This window comes from Homalodisca vitripennis, chromosome 1 (assembly GCF_021130785.1).
Source record: "Homalodisca vitripennis isolate AUS2020 chromosome 1, UT_GWSS_2.1, whole genome shotgun sequence".
NCBI classification, from domain to species: domain Eukaryota; kingdom Metazoa; phylum Arthropoda; class Insecta; order Hemiptera; family Cicadellidae; genus Homalodisca; species Homalodisca vitripennis.
Genome location: NC_060207.1, coordinates 48,477,156 through 48,502,445, shown reverse-complemented (window position 1 = coordinate 48,502,445; position 25,290 = coordinate 48,477,156). Strand labels below are relative to the sequence as shown.

The window sequence follows — 25,290 nt, the reverse complement described above, 5'->3', positions numbered from 1 at the left end:
TCATTGTTTCCCTGGCTACAGTCCAAAAAGCAAGACTGGTATAATGCAAAACTTTATTAACAATTATTTTGGAATGTTGCATAACCTTAATAAGGATTTCCCCTTTATACCGAAAGTACATAAGAAGTAGGTAGAACTTCCCCCTAGGTCGTAATAGGCTTTTCAGTCCTACTTATGTGTGTATTTTCTTCATCAGGACAAGGAAACTCAACTATGTCAACACGATTTTGACCAAAATAGATTTCCGAGAACTAGATAATCGAACGTATATAGTATTTTGAACGAGGCATTATGGCAAGCTAAACTGTGACAGTAGATAAGTGAATTTAAACGGTCTTAAGTAGTCACTTTTTAACCGAAATAGTCATCTCGGTCCTACGTAAGTATATATATTTTTTCTTCGTCAGAACAACAAGGCAAACTTCTACTACGGTACCGTACTGGAAATATCTTAGACCTGAAATATATTACATGGACTGGAAATATACGCTTTTTGACCGAAGTAAGTTTCCGAGACATGTGTGATCCGAGATGTGTGTTTTCTTGATCGGGGTGACAAGGCAGATTCAGCTGTGACGTTATGTATATAATAAATTAGAACCAGAAATGCTCCTACACGTACCAAACATGATATAATAATTAAGCTAATCTCTGATACTATTTACCACGAACTTAAATAAAATCTACCTGATGTATGCCTACTTACGTTTTAAAATTTTTATAACATTTAAAAAAAAGGAAAACCAGTTCCAGGATACCCAGATGTGTATTCCACCAATACGATTGGTCGAATTTAGTCAGTACATCCAAGCAATGATGAATGTTTATATTTACGACTGCTATTAGTCAATATACGTGGCCCAACATCGTTCCAACATTTACGAACTTTTGATGGTGAATTGTGTGGATCTTACAGAGAAGACTGTCAACGTTTGCAATTGCTGAAAATGACGCTCATTGGGATTACACTCTCAATGATGCTGTAATAACATCACACGCTCATCAAATACGAACATAGTTTTCTATATCATATCTACATGCTTCCTATTAAACCTAATTGATTTTTGGATCAAGTACAAAGATTATATGTGTGATGATATTTTGTATCAAATACGGAATATTATGGGAAATCCAAATAATTATACAAATCAGTGAAGAAATTTACGACGAAGCATTGATTCCAATTAAGGACATGTGCTTGATGATGTCAAACTATTAATTCATTTTGGCCTGGCCGCGCCCAATCGTCCAATGCATGATGCTTTTAACCAAAAGTTGCATCGAGAAAAACTGTATGATCTCAACACTTTTAAAGAATTAACAAATCTTCTACTGTTGAATGAACAACAGAAATATGTATTTAATACTCTTATGAAAGTAACTTTTCATAAGAGTATTAAATATATAAGAGTACCTGGTGGTACAGGAAAAAACTTTTTTGATTTTATTAATATTAGCAACAATTCCCTCACAAAATAAAATTGCACTTGCACTCGCTTCGTCGGGAATCACAGCAAATTTGCTTGAAGGTGCTCGAACAGCCCATTCAGCACTAAAATTGCCATTAAATATGCAAAGCAATGAAACTCCAATCTGCAACATTTCGAAGAACTCTGCAATGGCAAAGATTTTGCAGCAATGTAAATTGATTGTTTGGGATGAATGCACGATAGCACATAAAAAAGTCTTTGGAGGCTTTAGACAGAATCTTATAAGATTTACGGAGCAACCATAACCGATTTGGTGGTGCAATGATTTTAAAGGTGATTTTCGTCAAACATTGCTAGTGATTCCACGATCAACGCCAGCTGATGGACTCAATGCATTTTTAAAGTCCTCGTTGGTAATGGCTAATTTCCTATAGATATGTTGACTGGTTGCATTTACTTTCCTCAAAGTTTTTGTCAGTTAACTCGATCAAAAGATAAACTTATTCAGAAGATGTTTCCAGATGTTTCTCAAAATTACAGAAACCATGATTGGTTGAGCGAACGAGTTACATTGGCTGCAAAATACATAGAAGCAAATGAATTAAATTTCAAAATTCAAGAACATATTACAGGCGAATCGAGGATATATAAATCAGTTGATTCGGCTACTAACTAAGATGATGTAGTCAACTATCCACCGGAATTTTTTAAACTCACTGGATTTGACAGGATTGCCACCTCACAATCTTCAATTAAAGGTTGGATGGGTAGTTATAATGTTGCGAAATATCAAGCAACCGCGTTTTTGCAACGGCACACGGTTAGCGATAAAAATTATTATACAACGTGATAGAGGCAACTATACTGAAAGGAAAGTATAAAGGAGAAGATGTTCTCATACCGCGCATCCCAATGATTCTGACTGATGTGCCGTTTGAGTTTAAACGACGACAGTTTCCAGTGCGGCTTGCTTTTGCTATGATATGACCATAAACAAGTCCCAGGGGCAATCATTAAGTGTTTGTGGTATTAATCTAGAAAACCCATGTTTCTCACATGGTCAATTATTGTATGTTGCCTGTTCCCGTGTTGGAAAACCATCAGATTTGTTTGTCTATGCACCAGGTAATCAAACAAAAAGAATCGCATATTACAAAACACTACAACGAAAATAAAACTGATTTGTGTTAATAATTATGATTGACATGACTAACAATAAAACGATTACTTACTTTTAAATGCTTATATATGTTTTATTTAATTTATTTTTTATTCATAACGCCCTATCACCAGGGTGACCGTCCTGTTCAGGAGAAATTTTTGTCCCTACCTACTATAAAATAGGTAGGAACAAAAAACTGCCACATTACAAATCTTTTTGACAGAGCGAAGTCTGTCGGGTCAACTAGTTAGTTATGGACAAAATAATTATTAATAGTACTGACTTCGGAGCAAGTCGAACAAGTTGGTAACGACTAACGAATCGGACGAGTCGCACCAAAACACGATGTATATGAGTCGACTCGACTCGAGTTGATTTAGTAAAAGTATTCGACTCGTAACATCACTAATTAAGGTACCTAGTAGGGAGTTATAGATGTTACAAATAGAAATTAGTGATAAGAGAATCGAATACTTAGAAGAATCGAATACAGTGTATTTAAATGCACCCTTGTATTCGAATACAAGTATACTTTTTCTAACAGACAAGTCTAGACTTGTCCTACTCCCTCCTGTAATCCATCGTGTCTTGAGTATCTGGAATTGCCCTGCAAAAAAGGTGGGAAAATCCTCTGCCTTTTTGTACCTCTTGCAAAAATGTCTTATCCATGACTAATGTACTCCAGAAAAAATATCTGTTTACCTGCAACTTCAGTCCCGTCTGAAAGATTCTTTTCTACTGCAGGTTCTGTCACAACGGTTGATCGTAGAAATAGATTGAAGCAAAAGATTTCAATCATATTTTGTTTTTAAAACAACATAAAATAAACGTTAATTTTTGTTTTTATTGTTTACAAATGTATTTATTAATTGATTATTTGTTCAATTATACATTTTGTCAAGTTTGAAAAGTTTTAATCACACACACACACACACACACACACACACACACACACACACACACACACACACACACACACACACACACACACACACACACACACACACACACACACACACACACACACACACACACACACACACACACACACATATATATATATATATATATATATATATATATATATATATATATATATATATATATATATAATATTTCAATAAACATTGAATCACAAAAAGTAATTGCTCCGCCGGGACTCGAACCCGGATCTCTCACTTGCCGGGTGAGCTACCCGGCATATATATATATATATATATATAGTATCTATATATATATATATATATATATATATATATATTCATCTAAATCTTCCAACAAATACATTTATATGAGTACGAATACAGCTCTTGAATACTTTATTTCAATACTATTTGTCCAAACTAATGAATACTGTAGGTTTGAAATCGATTCTTCCAGAGAAATTGTATTCATTTCAAAAGTGTTCGAATTCATTTTGAGGCTGTATTCGAATACTGTTCGATTCTCCATCTCCAAAATAAATACGAACGTTGTTGTTAGATAGGTTAGGAAGTAAGGAAACGTCTAGGCATATTAAGTGGAATTTTGTGCAGAAGTTGGTTTATTTTCATTACTGCTTTATAATATTAAACATAAATTTTCTGTCAACTTAGTTTTTCAATTTATTTACATTAAATGTGTAGGTGTATATGCTGAAATTCTTGGGTTTTTTAGCTCATTATAACATAAACATTATGGAAGGTTATAAAATCCTATGTTTAGTTGGTGAAGGATCATTTGGGAGAGTTTTTAAAGCTAAAAGACGTGATACAAAAGAAGTGGTGGCATTAAAAATCATCAGAAAGGTGAGGCTAGTTCTGCTAGATGTGATTATAGTTTTTAGGTTAAGTAAGAATATAGTTATGCTATAACCTCCTCCATAGACTAATGGTTATAGTCTCAGCTCTCTAACTGAGAGATCACGGGTTCAAATCCCGGGAAGGGCCAATAATGTATAGACACGAAAAAGTGTGTGTACTTTGAAAATAAACCATTGCACATCGAAGCCTACGTAACTGTAGCTAATCACCATTAGCATTCAAATATACATTGTTAGCCAGAACTCGAGTATAGTGTTACACTTTTTACTGTCAGCTACAGTATAATAAGAGTCCAAATACTCGAGTGATGAATAGTATAGAATCACAATTAGGCTAGAAGGATTGAAATGTTGTGAGACATGTTTGTTTATCCTGTTAAGTAATTGTAACTACCCAAACTTACTATAAAAAATCTGTATTATTTTATATAATCTAAAATGCATAGCCTGTATTTCTTTGATATATAAAACTATAGCTCCACTATATACTATTTTACAAGTCTAACTTAATTCAGTTTAACATCATTGTTCCAACGGAATTGAACCAAAGTTAAACCATACGTGTGTGATATTTGAGTAATGGCCACTAAAGACGAGATATAGTGTTGTTTATCAATACCTATTACAAAAACATAAGAAAGATAAGAAAAGACTTCTTTGTAGTTTCATATTGTTTTTTGGGTAGGGTACGATAAGCGGACCCGGTTTTTTATATCGAAGAATATAGTCATCGATACCTAATATTCGCATCTCAAATCCCAGACTATCAATTGATATAAAAGTACCTATAGTCCTCAATAACAATCATATGTTTTAAATTAAAATATGAATTTAATATTTACAGTGATCAAACAAATTATTGTAGGCCCAACCAAAATTAGGAAAACTGAAGACGACCATATTTACTCTTCTCACAGTTACAGTTGTTTCTTTCCAACAAATTTCACATAATGGGTTTTTCGGTACGAGTCCAACATGGTGAAGCCAGGAAAAAGCAACGTCATGTATTTTTATAAAATTGACTGCCATTTTTAATAATCAGAATTACTTATGTAAAATTGAAATATTATCCTACGTGTATTATTTTAGAGCGTTTACAGCTGTTGATATAGATTATTTAAGTTAATAGTTCGAAATAATTAATCAGTATCGATTGATTATATTGATGGTTATGATTAAGTAATATCGTTTGCCAATTTCGATATTAAAAACCGGGTCCGCTTATCGTACCCTACCCTGTTCTTTTACTGAGCAAGAATATGACTTTAATATGGTACCTTTGATTTTTGTAGTTCTGAGAAGTGTAATTTCTTTTTATTTGTATGTGTGTGTGTGTGTGTGTGTGTGTGTGTGCGCGCGCGCGCGCGCGCATATGTAATCTAGTATTAAATACTATTTAATTTATTGACAATTCTCTAGCTACAAGATTGTGTATTGTGAGAAATAAACATATTATGTTGTATTGCATCTATCAGATGAATTATTATGAGTTAGGGTACTTTGGGATTATACCGACCACACCAGTATGAAGAACACAAAAATAGAAATTTATAGAAACAAACATGATAGAACGAAAAAAACAACTCTTCAATTACAAAATTACAAACTTACAAGCATTTCCAGGTATTGTGATCGGTATTGTTGTCGCTGTTATCTTATCTTTCTCGAGAATCCTGATTACGGCAGGCCGCGCGGCATCACGTGATTTGCACGGTACATCATTGCCTTTCCATTACAATTCAATTTATATTTCTGATTAGCCCCTCTAGAATTTGATATTTTACTGATAGGTACTATCTCGAGGGATGTTTTTCTTTCGTCGACATCAGCGCGGGGCAGCACCGAAGGTGCTGTCGAAGCCCGCGCTGATGGCCGGAGGCACTCGCATTTTGGGTGGCGGAATGTGATCAAGAATAAAAACAAGTTTTGAGTGTTTTTTTAATAAAAAGTTTAGTTTGGTAAATGTTTGTTTTTGTTGAATTTTTGTGTTTGGAGAAATGTAGAGGTAAAACACGGAAGTACAACAAAGCGATGCACCAGCTGAACGGGCGGCGAGACTCTGCAATCACGTTATCTACTAGACGCTCGACTTTGACCTCTGTCTGAGGATGGGGAGGTGTTTGCGATAAGACAATTCCTGTTTTATATTGACGAAATATTGTTCTACGCTAATCTAGTAATCAGTAGAAACGAAATGTGAAATAACGATTCATGTCTGGGTGTGGTCGGTATAATCCCAAAGTACCTGAGTTAGTATTGAACTAAAAACCAGTTTTATAAAGGGTTCACATATATCTGTCTAAACTTAATAACAATAAGATTTAGCTTGTGATAATGAGATTGCTTTTCCATTCAACTGTACCATCTAACTTTGCTGTAAAATAGGTATAAATGAAAAAAAAATGATGCCAATGATTCAGGGAATTCATACAGGAGTGATCTGTTTACCAGACGAAGTTGATGATAGAACATGCTTGGTTTATTTATTTATTGGTACTTATTGTATATAAAAAGGATGCAATGTAACAATTTGTTAAAAGTACAGGTTATTTTCTGTAGAGATGTCAAGTTAAAATTTTGTTTGTTTTAAGTTTGAATACAATATCTCAAGTCAATATTAATATATAAAATTGAAAGCAAAATGTAATAATTTTTTTTCAGTGTGGCAGAACTCAAAAAGAGCTTTTAAGTCTTCGAAGTGAATGCCAAATCCAAAAACATTTGCATCATCGAAACATAATACAAATGATAAATTCTTTTGAGACCGAAAGTGAGGTAAGTCATTTTAAGTACATAATGTAAGTCTTACATTATAATAAGTTATTTGAATTTGAATTTATTTTCTCAAAATGTAATAAAAAAATTTCATAAATGTATTATAACTTAATAACAAATAGTATTTATATTACTTTCTAACACTAAAAACTAAATATTCTAAAAGATATAATAATGTAAACGTAATGTAATGTATTTATGTATACGTATTATGATAATCACACATTTCCCTAAAAAAATAAAAGTATCTCATTACATTGTTTAATTTGTTTTAAGATTTGAAACATGAATTCTCCAGTTCAGTTCTTGATGCAGTATTAATAATTCTAAGGTTGTAAATTTATCCTTAATACAAAATTAGATTCAGATTTTCACTTTATTTTTTTCAGATTGTTGTTGTGACTGAGTTTTGTAAGCGAGATCTTCATTACATTCTCACCAAACAGACCTATTTGTCAGAAGAAGTAGCTCTACCCATTGTTTGTGACTTGGTGTCTGCTCTGTATTATCTACATTCTAACCGTGTATTACACAGGTCGGCATATATTCTCTAATAATTTAGAATTAAAAGTGTAATATTAGTTTTATTAACTAACAGAGAATAATGTAAAATGAACCTGTAGATAAGAAGTGAGAATTAATTAATTCCTGTAAAACTTATTTAATGTGTGCAATATAGATAAATGCAATCAAACTGAACCACCTAATAAGAGATAAGTTGTTACATTTTACAAACAATGATCAATTAATATTTAATACAATAAATTAAAACTAGAGTTACTGGTTCAAGTGAGCAAATGAGGTGGTGCGAACATAAACAACCTCGGACCTTCAAATTAATGTATTGATCAACTCGAGTTTGTCTGGGAGAGAGGATGACCCTTGATCACTAGCTGACCGCTAGACAAGGAATCAATAATCTACCGAATGTGGATGGGGAAGCAGTCGAAGTTTTAAGAGCAAAAATACTGCTGCCAAAACACTACTTTATTATTTAAACGCTAAGCCACTTTACACAAAATTATAAGGGAAAACTTGACAAAGACAATGACAAAGAGCAAATTAAAAAATTACACAGTTACAACATATTACAAAGTTATTGAACAATAATAACAAACCACTTTAGTGGACTGTATTAATTACTATACATCAATAGGACTTTACAAAATTATCTGGCTCTAATAGGACCAACATTTTTCTTGTGAGAAAGAGAGAAAATTAAAATTAAAAACAATTACAAGTGACCATTTACGCTTCTTTTTGATATTTGAAGGTGAAGCCGATATCATAAAATTCGTTGATAGTCTATTCAAATGTCTTAATACTGCTAGTGTAATTGTTAAATTTTAAAATCTTTAATAATTTTCAAGTTTAGATTTTACATAACATTTACAATTAAAAGAAAAAAATATTAAGCAAGAACTGTTAAACATTGTTAGACAAAATTGTTCAGATAGAAAGTTTTGTCAAAAGATTTGATCAATCTTTTTTTTAAATTAACATTTTTTATTAGACATATAGCCTGTTGAAAAAATAAGTGAACGTTTGGGTGGGACAAAGTTGGTGCATCGGCTCATTAATAACGTATTTATCCAAGAAAATAGTTTATTTTGTTTTAAAAAGAACAATAAAATTACTAAATCAATTTTAGTAGCCCTTATTCACAATAATTGTGAATTTAAGTAGAATTAACTTTGAATATGTTATTTGTAGTAATAACTATGTTGTTATAAAGAGCCTTTACTTACTTGTATTCTATGTTTTTACTATTATTATCAAGCAATGACAACAAGTATAATGATCAATAAATTATTAATATACCCACTTTATTTACAATGGAGGCTCATGGATTTCCTCTTCGTCACCATCCCCTACACTATAGCTGATTTCAAATTCAGAGTCACCAATGTTTATTATAAACCGCTTGGTTGCATTATCTATTAGTAGGGTTCCTTTTCAAAGTTTTCATTTTTCACTTTTATTACTTTATCACAAACTTTATCCCACTCTTCTACAGATATAACTTTTGCTTTATCTTTACACAACTGAATTGTCCATTTTATTATTTATAGTTTTTGAGCTACAAAGTTTTTAACTATTTCTCAAATCATTTTGATTGGATTAAGGTCTGGATGGTATGGTGGTAATCGAAAAACAGGTAAGATAGTTGTCATCAAAACATTTTATCTGTCTTTGTGGAGTTTAAGCAGACAATTAATATTAACACATACTTTTGTAAAACAGTTCAAACAGTAGTCAAAACACTACTACAGTTTCAACTTCTAGTAATTCATCTTCTAACACCAATAATTATTAAAAGCGAGTATTATCCATCTGGAGTTGTCATAGTTAAAAATTTACAAACACAGCACAAGACGAAGAATAAAGAACGAAACACACAATATTTGATAGGTCTATCATGCACGAATACTTAACTTGATAACGACGTCGCGTCCAGTAACAAATAATGGGAGCTGAGTTGTAGCTTGTCATTTAACATGAGCTCGCCTAATGGATCCCTTTTATAATACTTAAATTTCGTATATTTCAAGCGTGTTTAGTTTGCTGCCTTTGTGATATTGATGTAAAGCACAAATAGTTGTCCAAATTGTCACTTATTCTATGTATTCTGTGTTTCTTTTCCATGAAATCTTAAATGAACGTTGAAATCTACTTTTGTAATTTAGGTTTTGGTTTTTTTTAGATCTTAGAATAAACAACCTACCTCTTTGTGAGATGTAAAAACCAAAACAATTGGAAAGAGTTTGTATATAAATGTCTATTTGTGCACTTTTGTTCGAGTTCTGAGATTTCCATCTCAAAATATTCCTGTTGTTGTTTGTTGTCCTGAAGGCTACGTTACGTCTACACTATGGGATTTAAAATCTCTTTTAGTGCAATGTTGTATTGGCTAGGCTATACTAAACATATGTATGTACTTCTTTCTTTTTCCGTTTTTTTTGTTTCATTTTAGTAGTACAGTAGAGTCCCGGTAATCCGAGGTGAATGGGACCGAATGTACCTCGAATTGTGAAGAACTCGAATTATACGGAACACTTTGAGAAAAATTGGGTTATAATTAGAACTGAAGGCAAACAAAAGAAATATGCTTTAATTACAAATACCAGCATTAAGAAATTACTTACAGAGGTCCAAAGATGCAATGTTTACTTAAAAAAACTGTCTAGAGTTTTTTGTTTCACCACACTGCAGCGTTTGCGGGCAGCCATGTCTCTCCACCGCCGAAGCAATAACGTGTCTGCCGCTGTCGCCTCTGCTTGCTGCTCTACGTAGCGCAGGGCCGCATCCAGTGCCGCGTAGCCGTCGCTGTGAGTCATTGCCGGGTCTGTCTCCTGCACACTTTCTTCTTCCTCACTCCCGTCAGCTGTCATGTCTGTAACCATCTCAACTATGGTGTCGTCTGTTGTCTCTAACTATTCGTCCCTACTCATCCACTCTCCAATATCAGTTTGATTTGTCCCATTGCAACCAGGAAGTCTGTTTATTAAATTTATTAACGGTAGATCGTCATCTTCATCATAATTTTCAATTTTATACACTCCGATTTTCTTCCATAATTTCTGGATTTTTTCTGGTTTAATTTCGCTCCAAGCTTCAGCGATCCAATAAATTACATCCTTGATTGTGACTTTTTTCAGGAAATCTTTTATGGTTGCCTCTCCTTCAATTGTTTGAAACATTGATTGCAACAAACGGCGTCTGTACTTTTTTTTCAAAGTTTCAAGTACGCCTTGGTCCATAGGTTGAATGAGGCTGGTCACGTTCGGTGGCAAACACATCGTGCGTATGCCATCGCATTGCAGTTCCCCTTTATCCGGGTGTGATCCTGCGTTATCAAGTGTTAAGATGGCTTTAGAGGGTAGGTTGCTTTTCTTCAAAAACTTTTTGGTTTCAGGAACAAATTCACTATATAAAACCAGTTTTTTACAAATTTGTTTGTCCATCCATGTGTTTTTTTGGTTTGTATAAGTTGCTGGAAGCGTTGAAATAGACATGTTTTTAAACGCACGAGGCTTAGCAGACTTGCCAATGACAGTTAGTTTTAATTTATGGCTTCCCGACGCGTTTGAAGCGGCTAGCACAGTCAGTCTCTCTTTGCTTTTTTGTGACCCGGAGCAGCTTTTTCCTCCCATGAAGCTAGAGTTTTTGATGGCAAAGTTTTAAAATTCAAACCAGTTTCATCACAGTTGTAAATCTGATCAGGTGTTAAATTTTCACTTTTAATAAGATTTTTTAACTTATCACAGAACTGAACAACTGCCTCGGAATCCACCGGAAGTTTCTCCCCACACATTTCTAACTGCCTCACGCCATAACGTTTTTTCCAACGGTCAAGCCATCCTACTCTTGCCGTAAAATCTTCCTCACCTTCATTGATTTCATTGCGAAAGTACAATGCCTTTTCCTGTAAAATAGATCCGGAAATAGGACAACCTTTGTTTCTTTGTTGACAAAACCATAAAAATAGGGCCTCGCTAGTTTTTTCATACTCTGCTTTCTTCATAGACTTCCGCTCATTAGTACACTTTTCCGAGCACTTTTCTGATGCAAACTTTTCAATTTTATCGCGATTCCTTCGCCAGTCACCAACTGTCACTTCACCAACTCCGTACTCGGCAGCTAATTTTTTTAATGTTTCACCTTTATTAAGTCTTTTAAGAGCTTCTAGTTTTGTTTTTATCGGTACAAACTTTCTTTTACTTTTTGAACTCATAGTTCACTGTACAATGAACACATAAACACTTCAGAAAATACTTTTTTACTAAAACTTAATATTTAGACAACAAGTACTGTACGTTGTAAATAACAGACGGGTAAGCGCACTGCGATCGTAATCTAGAACAACCGTACCGCAGTCGAACGTGATGAGCAATGGACTGATTTATTTTTAGACAATACGGGGCGCGATGTTCCGTGGCCTTGACAATAGGGTGGGGGTGGGGTGGTGCAAATGAAGTGGCACTGATGAGTCAGGCTGCCGGCTTCTCCAAGTAGCCTAGCACTCAGTTTACAGACATGCGCTCGAGTGTGTTGTACAAATATGTCAATATCACATTTATTTTTTTACATGTGTTGGCTCGGATTTAACGGAACCTCGGACTATCGAGACTCGAACTATCGGGACTCTACTGTATTTTGTTCTACGATTCATGTTTTAGTACTGAAGATTCTTATAAGTTTTATGCTTATTTAACCATCTAGAATGATCGAATGGGGAGCCTTATATATTTGAACTTTATTATAAGATGCAATGTCAATAATGACAAATTAATTTTGTGAAAGGTAAGGTAACAATTTTTTTTGTCCAAGTCACAAAGTCGTGGTTCATTTGCTTGTGATAGTCTCCTTCTGTAATTCCAGTCTTCCAAACAGGACATACATTGGGAATGAAACCTCCGTCACCTTCTGCGTGGACTATAATCACCCTATTACCTTTATTTATATTAGTTTTGTAAACCTCTAAAGTATGATCACACCAATGTGTGAAGTGTGTTAACAGAACATAAGACTCGTCAATATGTTATATAACAACAGAGTCTGCTTTCTTTTCTGAATTCTTTTATTTTTTCAAATATTCAATCTTCTTAGCTCTTATGTCTACCGTCCAATAAAAACTTTTCTGTTGTTTTCAATTTGATTCCATTTCAATCCTAATTCTTTAATAATTGTTCTAAGACTTGGTACATTGCCTTTGAAATTTAAATCTTCTGATAGTTTATTTTTTAATAACTTTAGGGAAGGAAGTGAATACTTGGTTTTGTTAAAACAGTAAATTGTTCACCTTGTGGCACATTTATCAAAGTTTTCAATTTCTGTCACAATTTTACCTGTTTTTTAATGCACGTTGCTTCATCTAAGATGTCGAAATCTCTTTTCTGTGCGAATTTTCTTTACTACTCCAATCGAAATTGCGCAGGCTGCCACTGCTCTCTCTATACCTGAATTTAACAGTATGGAGTTTGGGTCAATAGTCTCATTAAACTTGAACTTGCTCACTTGCCAAACTATTTCTCTTACCTGATTGTTTAGTTTCATCCCTGGAATAACCTCTGACACAAATGCTTCTACTATTCAGAAACTCGCTCTAACCAACAAATATAGTAAATAAATACATATAATAAAAACTAAAATTATAAAGTAGAACTACTAAGTTACAAGCAATTTTCACAAAGCCGAAAAAACAACATGGAGCGATCAGCTAAGCAGTAGCAGATGAATTGACCAAAAGACAAAAATAGGTTATAGAGCTATATAGATATTTGTAAACAGCTGATAGTCGTGATAAACTGATAAACTACTAGCATGTGACTTTGAACTTATGTTTGCGGAACTCCCTTTACAATCTTTCTCACCTCATGTCTCATCCACTGATGCTCTCCCAGCTCGAGTTTACAGTTATAAAAATCGTACTATACTTATATACTTTTTGAAGTTTTATGTAAAATGTTATTTAAGTTTCTTTGGCTGTCGTTAGATATGCTATTAGTTAAGATGGACAAATATAAGTGTGTAGACTTGAATGTTTCCAGAGTTGAATAAATTGGCCTGTGGGTTACCTTATACAGAATATCAAAGGCAATTTGATTGGCTCTTGGGTTTTTAGATTGCACATCGGAACAGAAATGGTGGTTGTACAGAATTTTGACAGATAAAAATAAAATTAATGAGCAGAGTTATTATTGCATAAAATGGGTACTGTAGCAGGCCATAAACCTTCTATAAATATTTGACAGTGAATATTTTCTATAGTGAAAAGTCTCAAAATATTACTTTTGCATGTGTACATCTTTAAAGTTACATCTGATACATAATATTTTCATACTTAGAAATATATGCCTAAAACATTTAGGCCTCATTGCCTAAAACATACATTCCTTAAAACACACCGACACGTAACAGTAACACTTTTTTCGACTATATTTTTAAGGTTATGCAACATTCCAAAATAATCGTTATTAAATGTTTGCATTACACTTGTTTTTTGACTGTAGCCAGGGAAAGAATGAATCGTTTAGGCATGTTAGTATTCATTTCTCTGTTTTTAATTGATAATTTTAACTCGTCACTGGTGCAATCTGGAGTAAAATTTATATATTAATGTTTTATTTACTATCTGCATTACACTACCGATCAAGCTCTGTTTACTTATTTTTAATAAAATTAAAATGTAAACATATGTTTCAGAAAGTTTGTCGAACTATAGCTGTCAACAACTGTTTAGTGCCAGTTTAATTTGAATTATGAAACGTAAAAACTACAATTTATTCTGAATTACAAAATATTCCAGGTAACTTTTTCCTCATAAAAACCTTCCTCGGATTTCAATGGACATTTTACAAAAAGAATTAACCGAATTGGTCCAGCCGTTCTTGATATTAGCGCTTACTAACACATTTTGGCGATTCAGTTTTATTTATAAGATAAGATTTATCCAACTTCTGTACTTAAAATTAAACTGTTTTATTTTATCGTCGTTTTGTAAGTATAGTAAAAGGGTAATTTACAATTTATCAACTGTATATTGTTGTATATGTTTTTGGAAATAAATATTTTTCTATTCTATTCTATATTACTAGCAGCTACCCAAGGCTTCGCACGCAATTTACTACTGTCCGGATATGCCTTACTATTCATTATACCAACGTTGATGCTAAATCTGTCCACAGTATGTCAAACCCAGTTCTCAAAATAATTTACACGCAAGTGCTCACACACACAGAGGCAAGAAAATAATGGGACTGACATGATTTACTAATAATATTTACAATTAGTTTAATTTCCATAAAGGAAATTATGCCTGTCAAAGATGTGCTGGTCATCTGGCTCAGTTTCTTTGTGTGTATCCTCAGTATTTGTTCTTGAAAGTTATAAATATCGGTAAACCTAATATAGTACTCTGTATCCACTTACTTTCCAATCTGTGTTTGTTATATTACCCAATTTCCTAAGTTCAGTGTATGAATTATATCAATTTCTTTGTATCTAATGATGAGTATTGAATCCATCTAAATATAATCAAAATTGCATTTTGTAACTAGTGCATTGCTTTGTCATTCCATTTGCAATAGTCATGGCCTTTGCTTATTTCCTCAAATTGTAGTTACAGAGCAATGGTTCATTGAGTTATGTTAGTGTCTGGTTCCTCCATTTTTATTTTTCAGGTACTATGCATATGCTGTCTTCCATGTCAAAGGAAGCTAATTTCATGTACTTTTTGTGCACACATTCACAATTTTGTTCATCTTATTGAATGTTATATCAATTTAATGATATAATATCCAGAATAAAGTAAATGGTTTGAGTTTGTCACTGCTGCCATCTATAGTAAAAGCTAGATGATATGACTAAACTGTCATTACTATTTGCAGAACACTATGACAGCTGGTATTGTTCATTTATTATATAAAATTCTCTGATGTTGTGTGGCACTTTGCGTTTTGCTGTAGCTCGATCAGCTGTCAACAATTTTGCCTATCTTTACAGTAAATAAATCTTCTGTAAATCAATTTTCGAAGTGTTTCTTGGGGCTTTAAAAAAAATAAAATTGTATGTGTTTTATTCTTACATGCAATGTAGATGCCAAATTTCATCTAAATCCATCCAATTGGTTTTATGTGACTGAGTATAAAATATTCAAACATCCAGAAATGTTCTCAAACTTTTATAATTTTTATAGGATGGGAATACAATTGTTGCTAATATTTTACGTTTGTATTCATGTAAATAAGATTACAAATGTAAGAATTTTCTATTGTTTTCTATTTTAGGGATTTAAAACCACAGAATGTAATGATAACAGAAGATGGTGCTGCAAAATTGTGTGATTTTGGATTTGCTCGGAGTATGAGTAGAGGAACACACGTTTTGACCTCCATCAAAGGCACTCCACTTTACATGGCTCCAGAACTCATTGAAGAGAGCCCTTACGATCACAATGCTGATTTGTGGTAAGTAGCACTTCTGCAGGTGGAGGCTTTTTTTGTGTTAGGTAATTTACATAAATACACAAATTTTGAGAGCCCTATGTAAAAATTCTGTGATGAATATAATTTACATAGTTTTATAAGTATCAAAGTTTTGTATTTTCATTATACTACTGGGATGTATTATTATGCACACCCATAAAATTGAAAAATTGATGTTTGCTAAAACTTGTGTTAACATTCTTTTCTTTAATGTCGAAATTGTTACTGTGAACCTGCCATTATAGAACAGGTTGACTTGTTGAACTCGAAAATGTTGGTTTTTTTTGTTGTGCTTTTAATAAACAAATATTTCAGTAGGGTTTATGGTTTGGGGTTGATTAGTATATTGACAGTTGGTAGGTGATTTTTGCAATTCATGTAGATATCATATATATAGTCTTTCCTGTTCCTGTTTGTAGGTCACTTGGATGTATAGTGTATGAGATGGTGGTGGGAGTGCCGCCTTTCACCACCAATTCCATCCTGCAGTTGGTCCGCATGATCCGTTACGAACCAATCAGCTGGCCACCCTATCTGTCACCACATTGCCAAGCATTCCTACAGGGTTTATTACACAAAGATCCCACCCAACGGCTCTCTTGGCCTCTCCTGCTGCATCATCCCTTCCTGCAGGATAGAGTCAGCTCTTCCATTGCATCTGGTAGGTAGCAAAGTCATGGTTTTCAGCTCTGTCAGCTTAGTGGCTTAAGCTTGGAACACTTTCATATGTATATTCAATCTTAGATTGCCTACTTAATGATTAGTTGTAGTAAATATTTTTGTTTAAAATCAATCTGATACATATTTAAGTAATATTACATTGTAAAAGATGTAAAATTTAATAAATGTATTGATTTTTTTTATTGTTAGGTATAATTTTTGATTTATTTATTTACTTAAAATATATTCACTTAAAATACAAATTCTTATGATTTAGTCGTAATTATTACTTTCCTACACAGTTTTGTAAATCAATTTGTGCACTGTACTTCGTTATTCTAACATTAGAAATATTGTCTTACAGAAGTATCACTACCCCTAACTAAGGAGTTGACAACGTCTCAGGCACTGGCTAAGGAATCTCAGAAACATGACTTGGCCAAAGTTGATGCTAATAAGAACCAGTAAGTCTTGTGAAAGTAGTATCTAACTTGATTGAGAAAATTAATGCAAGCTGTTTTCAACACTTGCGCTTATACTGTTATAATAGTCTGCCATTGTAAGCTGTAGCAGTGATGGTGTTAAAATTGCATATGACAAAAAATTTAAAGTAAATAATTTCATAGAGGGCTTCCTCAGAAGATCCAGCAGATCCTAGACCAGGAGAAAAAGTTCTTGAAGGAGGGAGGATGCCAGACTGAGGTGGAGGGAGCGATAGACCTGGTCACTCTGGAGCAGAAACTGAGCAGATTGAAGACTGCGGCTCAGGGTGATGCAGATACTCCACAAACAGGAGCAACCGCCACAGCCCAGCAACAGGACGACAGGGTACGTCATAGCTTTTAACAATTCATAACTTGTGAAACTTTTGTTGTTTCCTTACTTAACAGTGTTTGAATCTATTTGAAATATTTTTGGTTATGTGCAAAATGTAGGCTTTTAGTATTGTAATTTTCCAAACATAATATCTGTATTTATTCAAGAGAACACCCAAAATACCATCCTGGAATGACAAGCTAACTGGCGATCACCGAGAGCCCCTGGGCTTGTGGAATCTCAAATGGGGAGAGATAATTTATAATTTTGTGTTGGAAAAAAAGTTTAAAGATCTTTAATTTCTATATAACTGCTCTTTGTATGTGCTCCGTTATACTTTTTCCAGTATACTTTACATTGTGATCACATGTACAACAATTTTATACAAGTCAGCACAGCATAGTGTAAATGTAGGTTTACATTGGCAAGAAATTGCATGTCTTATGTTTGACAATAAAATTGCTAGTCTAACAGGCACAAGAGGTCCCATCAGCGGTATTGCGATCAGTGTCAGACAGTTGTTCACAAGAATTGAAGGACAATGTTGGACATTAACATTTCAATTCTAAACATTGCCAAGATATCACTGTCAAGTGTGAATAGATTTTGAATTGATTCCCGCAATAACCAGTAATGAAGCTGATACAAGTAGTTGTGACAGTTCTCATAATTAAAATGACTCGTCCTTGCAAATATGAGTGTAGCTCCATTTTACCTTCCACTTATTGCAGCACCTGAAATCTGACCCTGTCAGATTTGATTTGACCTGACATCTGGAATCCATGTCTGTCTCAAGAGATCCAAAAAGCTCTCTTAGTTGGAAAACTCCAGTCCATAACTTATTCTTGTTCACATTATGACAGCTGTTGCTCAAGTTTTCTCACAACTTTGCTGGTTAACCCTCTAAGTGGCAAGCGCCGTCTGAGACGTATGATTCACGCTGCCGCAAAGTGGCAAGCGCCGTCACAGCCATCGCTTCACATTTAATGCTGTTGCTCCGCAACCGTCCATTATTTTTAGGCCTAGTTTGAACTATCGTATTCTCCATGAAATTTCCTATACATATCATATAGTATAGGGTGTATTCATGTTACTAATGTTTGCTGGCTAAAATGAATCCAACGGTTTTCGTTTGACCTGGCGGCAGACGAGAGAACAGCTGTCTACTCGTCTCATCACTGTTTTGTTTGGCGACTTTGCGTACTGTTATTGTCAGTATATTATTGTTTATCGCGTTGTTTATGTTACCGGTAAATGTTTAGGTTATTCGTTCGTCATGGAAAATGTTGGGGTACTTTGGGATTATACCGACCACACCAGTATGAGGAACACAAACATATAAATTTATAGAAAAAAAACATTATAGAACGAAAAAGCAACTCTTCAATTACAAACTTACAATGATTATCAATTGTTAATGGGTTTCCTGTGACACCCAGAAAGCAGCAATATCAAGGATGAGCGGGTGAGTCTAGTGGATTTCCGCCTTCAGCAGCAACTGCCGACCGCCACGCATATTTTAGATGTAGGCAACTAGTCATGATCTTGTAAAAAACGAATGGCCCCCTCTTCGCTCCTGGGTAAATCCCAAATTCTCATAGTGTCACCCATCACTAATCTATTACACACACAGTAAAACACGGAAGTACAACAAAGCGACGCACTCGACAGACACTTCGGCACGAAAGTACAAGAATGCGGCGCACCAGCTGAACGGGCGGCGAGAATCTGTAGTCACGTTATCTACTAGATCGCTCGACTTTGACCTCTGTCTGAGGATGGGGAGGGGTTTGCGATAACACAATTCCTGTTTTATATTTACGAAATATACTGTGCTATAACAAACTAAGCCACTACACTTATAGGCCCTACACTACTGGGAGGAAAAGATAAGCCCCTTCTAGTGACTTGGGAATAAAAAAAACCGGTTTATACATAGATTTAGTTTTTCCCATCTAACTTTTTTGTTCTTGTAAATAGAAAAAAATGTATAAGAAGTCATTTGTTTTAAAATAAAATTGCGTATATTCTGTGAGTTTGACATTATTTTGTAGCTCCAGTAGTTTCAAAGTGACGGACAGTAGAACTTAAAAATTATTTTTTCTAAAAAAAAATTTTTACACATCTACAATGATATTAATCTGAAAATAATGGTAAGGCACCAAATATTATATTTATTCTTATTCTATAGTTCATAAGGAAAACAAAAATATATAATGTTGCTAGGTTATCACTTTGAACTCTAAAATAAGTTTAACGATCACAGCAATTTACCCGAAAACGGCCTGCCACTGAGACCACAAATGACCGCCATTTATAGGGTTAATGTAATTGTAGCTGTTATATATTTACTCCATGTAAACATAACTAGATCATCTGTTATTTTTAAAGAAGATATTAAGTAATTGTTTATACATTCTGCTGATTGGATATTTAAGGTTATATAGTTGAATTTTGTTGATTAAAGCCTTAGTTTGTAAAAAGGTTTTCTTAGTTTCATTACAGTAGCTTTAAAACAAATAATGTCTATTGCGAGCATGCTTTATATGTAACAAAGATGACTGACTAGTGTTTTCGACTGTGAATGACATTTTCCTTTTTGAGATAAGGACTGAATGTTTTCCAGTGATAACAGGTTTTTCACTTGCTCTAAACAGTGAATCTAAGCAATACACAGTTTAACTGATAAAAATATCTATAGCAATGTAGCTCAGATGGTAGAGTTCTGACCTGATAACTGAAAGGTACCTGCTTCAAATCCAGTATGTGGCAAATATTTTTGCTTTGTTGCAAGAAGACATTATAAGCAAAAATAATTAATTAATGAAATTAATTACAGTACTTCAAAAAATGTATTACTGTGTAATATGAAAATGTAATATTTTAATAGTTAACCCTACGTCGGGCGCTAAACGGAGTTTTCCTCCGTGTATTTTTTATTATTAAAAATAGTACTACTTTTCTGATGTTGGCAGTCGTTTCCCGCAGTGTACTTCACGAGCATCTTTCGGGGAAGCGAAACAATAGCCTCCCGCTTATCTTTGTCAAAATCTGTCAGTATGACGTCTACTTCCGTGCGAGACTGGACGATTCCTCCGTGAGCGCCCGATGTTGTGTTTGTAGTGCTTGGACGAAATCTCCGTGAGCGCCTTATTGTGTTTAGTTTTTATGGAGTAATAATCCGTGTGCACCTAAATGTGTTACCTGTGATGGTTTCTTTTTAAGTTTTACAATATATTTTATTTAAATTTTGTGAAATGGAAAATGAAGACGAGAGACTTGTCAGTACAGTGCCCGTGTGCTAGGGAACATTTCAGTACTGTTTATGGAGTGAACATTGTCGTTATAATAACCAGAAGGAAAATGTTTTGAAACTTTGTGTAGTATTAAAAAAAAATTTTAGTAAAGAATAAATTTTTATTTCAGAGTAATAATTGACATTACATTGTATAATAACTCAAGAATTGAAGTAAGTTGTTTTTGTAAGAAGTTAAAAACTAAGTTAATTTCCATATATTATTACAGTAGGTTAAACATTTTTACAATTAATTGCATTATTCCTTAAAATAAATCATGTTGTTACTATACAATAACATTTTTTAAGATTTTGAATTTCTTATTTGGAAAATTCATTACATAAGAGAGTAATTTTTATTTAACTTCTAAAAATGAATATATTACATTGTAATTAAATCCGTATGAATATTTAAACAAATAAAAACAGTTTAACGACTATGACATCCATTATTTGCTAACCTGGAGGAAACCTCCGTGAGCGCCTGATAGTGTTTCTAATTTTAAGCGCCTGATGGAGGGTTAAAGACTGGAAATGTACTAAACACAAATCAGTAATAACTATTTTAAGTTTAAATAATTTTTTTAAACCATCTACACCATTACACAAATTTGTTCACATCATTTAATTTTTTAATTGGTGGCTGTGAACAATATTATCAAGTGAATAAAAATTATGTTGTCTGAAAAACACAATTTTTAGTATCAGATTGCTGAAAGAGAAAAGAAGTTAAAAGAAAGTGTGGGAATCAGACAGATTTCTATATCTACTCTCCTGCTGGAACAATGTTTAGGTCAAAAACAACACTTTTAAACTATATTGAAGATTTTGACTTTAGCTCAAAGAAAGGAAACGTGATGACTAAAGAAGAGGAAATGACAGAGTCTTCAAGTATAAATAATATAAACAAAGAAGTAGATTGTGTTTTAACCAAACAGAGGAAGTATTAACTAAAACTTTTTTTGAATACGAATCAGTATGCTTAAAATGTCACATGTAATGTAAAGAAAGAACAGAAAAGTATTTAATACATTTAGAACAAGTGGCCAAGGACACAATAGAGCAACTTCAACTAGAACAAGAATAACTGCAAAAAAAACTTAAAGAGCAAACAAATAGATGGGAAGAAGAGATAAGTTACTTAAAGAATTCAGTTTTTTTTTAGTGACAGGACCAAAAAAAGTTCACAACAATAAATCTGTAAAGACTGTCACATTTTGACACGGGACATTTCTAGTTTGAATCACAAAATAGCCACCTTTCGAAAAGAAAACCTCAGTCTAATGAATACAATAATTCCATATCCTGAACCTGGCTTAAAACTCAAGGATTGATCACTGGAAATAAAAATTAAGGGAGTAGAAAAGAAAACAGAGGATGCATAGGCAAACGAGACATAAATAAGGTACCTTGAACTGAAAATAGTAAGGTAAGAAAGGAAAATACCCAGCTGAAGACACAAATTAATGAATTATCTGAGGAAAAATCTGCCTTTCCCCAATACTGTCACTATGTAAAAATACAAACCTCAAACACAATGAGAATCTAGTAAAAAAACAGCAGAAGGTGGAGATATAACAAACAGTAAAGGAGAAAGTAAAAATATTCTTATTTTAGCGGACAGCCATGAAAGGCATCTTTGGTCAAACTTGATGTTTCTATGGCCTAATAAAAAATAAAATGAGTGTAATTTTTAAACCAAATGCAAACTTATCAGAAGTTGTAAAAGAAGTTTTGTAAATTTATTTAACAAAATACTAAGTGACAAAAGTCATACAAATGTTATTGTTTCAAGCCTCCTTTACAGACACCACACCCCAGGAATAAATAACAGGATAAGTTACCTTAACTGGGAAATCAAAACAAACCAATGACAAGCAGTGAACATGCTTCTCACTCACCAATAGATAAGTTGCCCCGCCATTTCTACACACGAAAATTGTTTCAACAAACAAGGTAAATGGAAAATTGTCTCATTGATAAAAGAAATGTTCTATCAAAAGTCCTGTCCCAGACCATAACCATCCATGATGCAAAACTCCGTGCTGGAGGCAGATATGTGAGAGGTGTTAAAATCAAATAAAAATAAAACTTTTGTTGATTTGCACACACATTTTCAAAGGACCTGTACAATGAAAGAAACATAACAGCCGGTGTTGCAGTTACTTTTAGGAAAAACTTGGAGGCCTGAGACTATGTAAATACAAAACTGACATGTCAGACAATTCAAAATGGAACAACCATATACAGTCTGGTTACTAAAGACAATTATTATGGAACACCAAAGAAAGAAGATTATGTTGAATCCTTCAGACAATTAAGAAATTATTTTAAAAATAAGAACCTCAAAATCTTGATTTGTGCTCCCCTTTGAAATGCATGCGAGACCATATACAACTGGAGCAATTTGCAAGCAACATCGCAAGATTACATAAAATAACTGGAGCTACAGTTTGTATAATATTACTGGAACAACCTACTGCAAGAAGAGTACTGTGGAACTCTGAATTTATGGTTTAGTTACAAAAAAGCATTGAGGAATGTAAAGGCAGGCTTTGCTCAGACATCTTCACCTCTGCATCCCATGTACAGAACGCGCCACTGAGAGTCTACAACAGCAAATCAGCTGTGCTACTAACATCAGTTCCATCCTAGAGTAGGGGTGTCAGTCCTCCAGAGGTTCCTGGACAACTGAGGTGCAGTGAGGTTCTCAAGTCAGCTCCATTAAAAAAGAACGAGCCAAGTGAAAGTAACCATTTTGGAAAAGTGAAAGCTCATGAATTTGTGTAAAAAGAAGATTAGATTTAAACTAGAACTTTTTGGCAATGGTTTCTGCTTATTGTACCAGCCAGAACAAAAATGCAAATACACAAAAACATCAATCCCAAGTAAGCAACACAGCCTTATCCATTTTACATCACAATATACAACACTTACCATCAAGGACAGAAATTTTATCTGTAGAATTATATGATTTACTCGTACTAGCTAAAATATTAATAACAACTTACAAGTTAAACAAATAATCCTGCCAATTATTAATAATATCTTCGAAGAAAAAATATTTGAGTGTTTTTAGTACGAGTAAAACTTGACATCACTTTTGTACTAGCAGGTATGCATCGTTCACCTCTCGCATGTTTTGAAAATTTGTTTTTAGATAAACTTGATTTATTCCTGGAAATGCAATGTAAAAAATATAGTTACATAGCTACTACTGTTAATATTAACATAGATGTTTTGGTACCCTGGCCAGGTAATTTTAGACTAACACAGACCTTGAAACCACATAAATTACAGTCAATTATTGATTTTCCCAAAAGGGTATGCAGTACCAGAAGTAGTGCTATAATTAATTTTTTTACCAACATGGGAAAGAGAAACTTAAGTAAAGGTTTAATAACAAATTTTTCAGATCACAATGCACAATAAATTAAACTAATCTGTCCCAAAATTAAAAATTTTCAGGAAAATAAGAATAGAGTTACACATTCAAGGAAATACAATCTCCCCAAAAAACAATTGCTTTCTGTAATGCTACAAGAAGAAACTTAGATTGAGGTTTTTAATCCTTCTATAATAACAAAATTCAATGTGTTTTTTAATATTTTTATTTATTATTATGACTTATGTTTTTTCCAAGATTAAAAGTAAAGCTAAACGTAAGAGTATAAATTGGGTAATAAAAGAATTTATTGACAAAAAGAAAGATATGGTTACCATGTGAAAATTAATAAGAGAAGATCTGAAACAAAATGATAATAACTTTTTAAATTTGATTAAAGTAGATTATAAAGAAATGTACAAGACAGCACTATTATTACAGCAGTTTAGTTAAGAATTCCAAAAATTTATATAAAATCACATGGCAAATAATAAATAATGAAGTGGGTAGTAAAAACAAAAAAAAAGAAAATATAATTGATCTTTTAGCAAGTGACAATGATGACCCAAACAGGGTCAGTCAAAATATTAATGATTACTTTACTAGTATAGTTAAAAAAATTTAGTCCCTAATGTTGTCAGTAGTAACTAATTCCTATAATTCAAAATCAAAATCAGGTGATTTTCCTTTTTCTCTTAAGCAAACTAGTTATGAGGAGTTAGACAAAATTAAACATAATTTTGATAACAAATTATCTTGTGGGTGGGATGAAGTTCCCATCACATCATCAAACACTACCGTAAGAATATACTCAAACCACTGCTCTATTTAATAAGTTCGTCATTAATTACTGGCCTTTTTCCTGAAAAATTAAAAATATCCAAGATTAAACCATACTTTAAAAAAATGGATACCAAAAGGATTTGGACAATTATAGACGAGAGAGTTATGTGCTTAAAACTTATCAAGTACCTTAAGA

The 25,290-nt window shown here is 33.3% G+C and overlaps 1 protein-coding gene across 1 annotated transcript in view; it reads left to right on the top strand.

Moving 5' to 3' along the window:
- Positions 1–3,898: 3,898 nt before the first annotated feature.
- Positions 3,899–25,290, top strand: part of LOC124361000 (serine/threonine-protein kinase 36) — a 42,533-nt gene continuing 21,141 nt past the window's right edge. Inside the window, exons 1-7 of the mRNA XM_046815041.1 lie at positions 3,899–4,379; positions 7,055–7,168; positions 7,558–7,703; positions 15,958–16,137; positions 16,575–16,816; positions 17,180–17,279; positions 17,442–17,643. Coding sequence (XP_046670997.1) covers positions 4,224–4,379; positions 7,055–7,168; positions 7,558–7,703; positions 15,958–16,137; positions 16,575–16,816; positions 17,180–17,279; positions 17,442–17,643 — 1,140 coding nt within the window. The 5' untranslated portion in view covers positions 3,899–4,223. The remainder of the gene's footprint in view (positions 4,380–7,054; positions 7,169–7,557; positions 7,704–15,957; positions 16,138–16,574; positions 16,817–17,179; positions 17,280–17,441; positions 17,644–25,290) is intronic.